Genomic DNA, 7,267 nt, shown 5'->3' with positions numbered 1-7,267 from the left:
CTATAATCCATTTTTCTCCTTGTAGCTTTATCCTATACGTATGGTTTCTCTACGAATAATGCTTAAGTTTTAGGGTCCCGACTGACCCAGCTACTCATTTCCAGTGATGAAGTGCCGATTGATGAACTATCGCTTTTTCGTATGGGGAAGCCATTTGACAGTTAGGAATGATTTTTGTGCTCTAAGAACGATCCCTGTGCTCTAAGTGCTGTTCGATCAGAGCAGTTTTGAATTGTCACCAGCTCCCTTTACTCGTATTTAACCCTACACCGGATGCGGAAGACTCCGCACCTTGGACCAATGCTAATGAATTGCGAAATTCAAAATGGTACAGCAAGGAACCCACCTCCACCTTATACATTAATCGTTTACAAAAATCTCGCAGAATGAAGGTACACAACGAGGCTCTAGAATCTACATACAGATAAAAAAACATTGAGCTGGAGAGTTGAGGAGTAAGCAGTGAGCTTTTTTTCAAAATTAAAAATGCACACAAAAACAAAATGTCTCAACAACATGTCATATTTGATTTAATTGAAAATTTCTCTCTGTACGAGACACTTGCCACGGATCTCCCTCACTAGAGGAATCACAGCTGGTTAGTGGCGAGGCTACGTGGCGCGTCCCCAGGTGCCCGATAGGGAGCTAATCGTTGCCCAAAAGCGACCTTGTGTTTGTCCAGAGACGCAGGTGGATTCAGGGGATGAACTCCCTGTTTCTGCTGCGCCAGAATCGGCTCATAATACTACCGTATCCCGCACGTCGGTCCGGCCAAAAGCCTGCAATCAAGTGACTGGGAGGTGCAAGGGAGGCGGTTTAGAGTCGCCTCCAACAAATAAGTTCCACATGTCCACTCCGGAAGAACACAACGTTCTCCCAAAAACTCATGGGACTCGAGGCTTGGAACCTGCCCATGGGTTTTAAAATTTTACGCACATCACAGCAATAGAAAAGAGTCTCCTGATTCCGGAGGAAAGCATGCTACGGTAGCGCCAAGAAAGACGGTGTTGCAGTATTGTTGATGTCGACGATGCACAAGTTTTTTCGCACCACAAGATGCGCTCAGCTGGGATGTTGCACACAAAACATGTGTAACAGAATGTGATCGAATAATCTACACCAGAATTAGAAGTGGCCTCAAAGTATCTAGAGTACATCGCATGTGAAGAAACATGCGGGAGTATTGTCTACGGATGTCTTCTCCCGATGGTAGCATGCTCATTGTTGCGTCTGGCACAATTACCAAAAAAAGAAGAGGCCAGTGTTCGAAATTGTGCGCTGCATGGAGCGGACACCAACGGTGCACGTTGAAATCGAAGTAACAAAACAAAGAAAAATAGACTATTCTGACACCACACCCACAAGTACGATGAGCTATTGATTACTGCAGTTTCAATTCAAAAACCTTATTTTCCTCTAATGAACAGAAGATTCCCTCTTTGCAAAAACGAGGCACTGATGATGATTCTTCTTCGCTTAGATATATGACTCGCATTCCACAGTTTTACTGTGGAATGCGAGTCATATATCCAAGCGAAATAATGGTTTTCAAGAAGCGAAAATCGCATGGTTTGCAGCTGTGGGAATTTAAAGGCTTCTAAAGCATGCAAATGCCCACTAGGTTCTATTAGGAACTTAGTGGGCCCTTGCATGCTCTAATAACCCTCTAAAGAGATCACAAATGTACTTCCCATTGAAACCCCATTCACAGAAACAATGTTAGTAGAAGGAAATACCAACGCCTATACTCACCAACATGAAACCACTATTGTTCTTGAGTCAAGCCTTATGTTCAAAAGCTCACAGAGCAAAGATCATAGAACAGTCTTGTGATATAACATTTGAAGAAGTAAAAGGCTGCTATAATTCCCTTGAAGGTGCACAAGTTAATGTTTAGTGCATAACTGGCATTAATGCCAAGGCAACCGTTCAGTGCCAATCTCAAGTGTTTTTCATCGAATGTGGACCTAATGCAGTATATCTGGGGTTTAAAACGCTCTGATACAGCAAAAGTGTCATACATCTTGCAATGTGGATGAGATCACATTTGGCCTATATGGAACACTTGTGTACCATCCCAAAAGTGAGCGAATTCAGGTTTATTCCACATAAAATAGCGAAGAAAGCGGTAACTTCAAGAAATTTGCTCTACGCGATCTTCAACCACTCCCTAACGTTTTCATGGAACACTGGAAGTTGGCCTTTGGAAAGCTAGATACCTTGACAATTACACTTGAGAACAACTACGTGCTGGACTCCACCATCGCATTACTATCGATGAAAATTCTCATTGCTATGCTAAAAGCTGTTGTTCCCTTAATAGTCTTTCTACTGAAACTGCTTTGCGCTTGCGCAGGTAGATGCTGCATGGTACTTCAAAGACACAGGTCGTGATACGAAATACTGCGGCATCAATAGCGTTCATTGCGGTTTACCGCATAACATGCTTTTGATCAACATCTGCGGTGTTTCAGGCATTTTCTACTCGCCTCCTATTACACCCAACTGCAAGCTCTTTCTCCACTCAAAAGGGATTCTAAACTCGACATTCTCCGAGATAAGAAGAATTGGAAAATTCCAAGCCAATATGAAACGTTACATTACAGCGCAAGAATCACGTCTTCCCCATTGAATGTGGCCCAACAAACACTTCTTTGCAAGCATAAGTGTAAGAAATATGCAGAGAATTCTTTCTTTTGTTTTGATCCACCTAATCTAAATCCACTAATGAATATCATAAACGTGCACTGCCATATAGCTCTTACGGCTTGCGGTGCGTGGATAATTTGCCAATGCAGGCAATAATCCAGCTCATCGTAACAATCACAATAAAAAAAAACTCAAAAATGGTATTCATCCCATTAGTAAGCCTGCCCAGCCGAGGGCCGCACATTTGAAAAATGAAATGTGACAGCTTAAAAACGAGATCAACTATGGGTACTGTGCTCTTCATAGAGCTCATAGCTGGTTTTCGGACACTGAGGTACGACGACGCCCCCGCCTACACCAACAAACAGCAATCAAATGGATCGATATTGGAACCCATCGACCGGTGATCTCTGTCTGAACACTGGTTTCAGTTGTTGTTAAGCTTCTATTTTCAAATGTGTGGTCGGGAGTGTCGTGGTGTTTGCATCAAGACCCCATTTTGTACAGTTATGTTAAGCTTTGTGCATAATTCCATATAACTTATCCTTAGTGCAAGCATTGTTTTGGCATTGTGAAGACCTATACTTTCATCTCATTAGAGACCGATTTTCCTCCCATGAAGACAACCACCTGTGAAGCCTGCTTCTCTTCGACCGCCCATGACGGTCATTCTTATTTCTGTTGCTCCTAGTGAGTACACTGTCATCGTTCGTCTGCTAATAAATATTTAACCACTAAACCAGCATACCCTAAGTATAGTGCAAAAGAAAAAAAAACTATTATTTCCCTCGCACTAACACACCAGGAGTCTTCGCACCCATACATTTTGGTGTATTGGCCAAATTAAAGCCATCAATGAGTGGTATTTTTGGCCCCTGATAGAGACCAGCTCATTGATCAACTCACACGGTCAAATCAAAGATCATGATTCGCGTCAGATTCATCCCAGTGATTGGGCAAAAATTCCTTTCCTTACAAACTGTAAATAAAACGCAGATCACTTCTAACAAGCAGATGAGCACACCTCTGTCAACGTTATAATAGTTCAAGCGGAGTTTATCGCATCGCATGTCCACAAGGAAAGAAATGACACTTTTCACAAAACATCAGTAGTTCTCAGCGTAACGACGTCGAATTTGAAAACTTTAGTTATCCTACATTAGATATGGGGAATCTCATCAGAGATCAGCCACAGCACTACTACAAGCTATTAAACGGCAAAATAAAGAGACGAGAGAAAACCTGCAGGAATTATACAATGAGGTTAGAAATGAAAATGGCAAAAACAGGTCCGAAAGAAAGGATTTGAAGCTAGAAATTGAGCGAATCGAAGAAGAGTCACAGCTACAATTAGCAATAACTGCGGCCAACGATTTGATATTCATGTTAACAGCGCGTCTTGATGAAACAAAAGATATGCGCTAAAATATGGAAATCAAACTGGGACACATGTCTCTAGGCCCCCAAAGAGGTGATAGCGTCAGTTATAAAGAAAGTGAAAAGTGGATGGCGAAGTTGATGACAAAAACGAAAACTGTGTGCGAAACATTACATTGCAAACCTACTCACAAGACTTATCAAATTTAGCATCCACATCCCATAGTGGTACAGCAAAAAAAAAACGCCCAGGTCAATGGAACCTCCACCAGCAAAAACCTGGCAAAATCTTACGGAGATTCTGACGACTTTCCAGGGTACTGGCCTCTTCCGAAACTCTAGTCCATAACAGCGAAGAAGTGTACGTTATAGAAAAGATACTCCTACTCAAGGAAAGTCTAAAAGGAAGAGCGAAAACTGCTCTTAAAGGCATAAAGCTCATTTTTGAAAATTATAAATGGTTGATCAAGATTTTATAGGAGAATTACTCCAATCACCAGTCTAATGCGGTCGCGTGTACGAGTGATTGCTACATGCACGTGGTGCCCTGTTTTGACTAAACGCAATCAGCCGCTGAATTGTACGCATTGAGAGTGTAAGAACTGTATAATCTGCATTGTTATATGACGAAATACTCCCATACATTGCAAAGAGGTGCAGTCGTCCAGTACATCGCCAAAGCTCACAACCAGAAGGGTCAAGTGCCTAAAGGGAGCATGGAATCTTTAGCAACTTCTATTCCTTTCGTCACGCTGAAATGCCGAACACTGTCGAGTGAACTACAACCGCCCTGTCCAGGCTTGTGCGATATCTCTGAGTATAGTTTAGAAGTAGTTGGTTGCGCGATAGCTGTGAGAAACGATTACAACAACCTGACGGAGGAGTATGGGTCAACGTCATCTAAATGGACCTACGTACGACTGCGACATCGCAGAGGAGGTAAACTCTGAATCGAAAATGCCCACGCACCTACCGCTGAGGACAACAATAGGGACGTCTTTCATGATGAACTTGATGCGTTGATGCCTACCCAGCAGGTGATCATTGTCAGAATCGACGCAAATGCGATGACGGGGCTTTGAACAACAATCCGATGTGCAATGGTTTTATCTAGCGAGAGCACGTCGGATAACACTGATCATTCGGTAGGCTTATGTGAACAGACGAGCCTCATCGCTTCCACGTTTAAGAGGAATCGACGCCATCAGCCTAAGTGCTGGGGATCAACTTTTTTAAGGCCTGAAGGGTGGCGCAACTGGAAGATGAGGACTCTTAAACTTCAGCTCAACTTCATTCTGACGATGAGGAGCATTCCTCAGTCAGATATCCGAAATTCTAGAGCTGTTTTGGACGTCGCGTTTGACCCTGAACCCCGTATGTTCCCTTTAGCTTCAAGATACGATTTCGCAAGAGAAATCGAATAGTTCGCGAATCGACATGGCAGGTCTGAAAGACGAAGAATGCAGAACGAAATTCCGCCAATGTGTGTATATTCATGTTGGAGTAAGAACAGGAAGAAGTTTAGCGATGCGGATTCCTTCACAAAGTGCATGCAGGACGCTGCAGCGGAAACGCTCCCGGTATTATTGCCGTGGAAGAGGTTTGTCTGCGCATCTGCAGAAATAAAATTCATGTATAATCCTGTATGCCGCCCGCACTGGTGATTTCAGCCAGGAAAAAGCATCTGAGAAAGAAGCAACGTCGCCAACTGCGAAAAGACCACGAAAGCAAATGGACGTCAACAGCGAAGGGGTTTGAAAAGGTGTGGAAGGAGGAGAACCCGCGGAAAGTCTATTCTTTACTAAAACAGTATAGCAGCAATATGAATAGTCCCCAACAATGGCAGTGACTGTCGATGAACCAACCCTTTCAATTTAGAGGGATTACTTCAAGACCTTGCCGAACCAGCAAGGACTGTCAGTTCCTGAACTCAAGCACGTTTATAGACCTACTTATGCGGTTAACGAGGAACCAAGGATCGAGTCGAAGGTTCTAGTCTGTATCCAAAAGATGAAAAATGGAAAATCTGGTGGAGACGACGGAGCGCCGAAATGCTGAAACATCTTCTTTTGTCAGAGATTTGTCGGATGACAAGGATTGTTTGTTCTGTCATATGGACAATCATGTTTCAGTGGAGTGCTGAACGTTCACGGGCTGAAGCATTCGCCGCAAAATGCTGAGAGAGCAAAATCGCTGTTGGAAGTGTTGTTCTCCTTATCATACAAATTTTGAGTGCCAGAGACCAGACTGTGGACAGTTACGATGGGGCCATGGATACCTCTTTGATGGAATGAACTTGTTAATATGTTTGTGATCAAGTCTGCGTCTCTTGTGATTGACTGGCTTCTTATACAGATTTTATGTTATCTCAGAGAATTTGGATAGGATTGTTTCGCATCACATTGGGTCGCATGTCTTCCCTACATCATATCCTGCGGAAATCATTTGGTTTTAAGCATTTTTATTTGATCACATGTTGCGTCGGCGGACTTGTTCATCATTCTCATACTGACCACTTTTTTTGACCATTTGTGATCTATTAGACAGGTGACTTGACTTGACTTAATCGACGAGCTGATGTCATCGCCTGACGCGATTACCCGCATCTTCGTCGAGGTGTGCCGTCCTTGACCATAGCTGTGCCCAACCTTCTTGATCTTCTGCAAGAGCTTGCACAGAATCAATCCATTTGTCGCTATTCCATGTTCTGCTGAACGTTATGTCTCTTCTAAACTGCTTATCCAAGCCCTCAGGTCCCCTTTTACCACCTCAGCCTAGAACTTCATCTTTCGGCAAGGTGGCTTCTTCCAGCTCGAACACGACAAACACTTCAGATCTCGTTGAACAACGCTATCACTACTGATCTCCTTTATATATAAACAAGAAAGAGAAGATGATGTTCTGTAGCTATTTTCTTTCATAAAAACACCGACTTGACACATCGGCCAAGCCCCGTAAATCTCCTGAATTACCGTAACAGATTAAGCATGGGATGGATCCCCTAGCAGCACATCATTTATAACTTGTTACATGTTCTCAAACTGTAATCACAAGCTTATATGTTAGTGTACGCAATATATGCACAAAGAGTAAATAGTATAACATTTTAATTGCTTTCAAATAACCATTTAATAATTGTTATCTGTTTTTTCTGTTCTTTAAATACTAGTATTTTCTCCTCCTAACTTGTTCGCTGAAGCCGGTTAATCAGATTACGGTACGTATAATATTCCTCCGCACT

General features: G+C 42.8%; 1 protein-coding gene across 1 annotated transcript; it reads left to right on the top strand.

Annotated features, from left to right (window-relative positions):
* Positions 1-5,576: 5,576 nt before the first annotated feature.
* Positions 5,577-6,084, top strand: RB195_022196 (uncharacterized protein; the record flags this gene model as incomplete). The annotated part of the gene is made up of 3 exons (XM_064209238.1): positions 5,577-5,626; positions 5,697-5,778; positions 5,905-6,084. 3 exons carry the CDS (start codon positions 5,577-5,579, stop codon positions 6,082-6,084), a joined length of 312 nt encoding a protein of 103 aa, XP_064065119.1.
* Between the last annotated feature and the right edge of the window lie 1,183 nt (positions 6,085-7,267).

The sequence above is a fragment of the Necator americanus genome, chromosome X (genome assembly GCF_031761385.1).
Source record: "Necator americanus strain Aroian chromosome X, whole genome shotgun sequence".
Classification (NCBI taxonomy): domain Eukaryota; kingdom Metazoa; phylum Nematoda; class Chromadorea; order Rhabditida; family Ancylostomatidae; genus Necator; species Necator americanus.
This window is presented reverse-complemented; position numbering and strand designations above follow the sequence as displayed.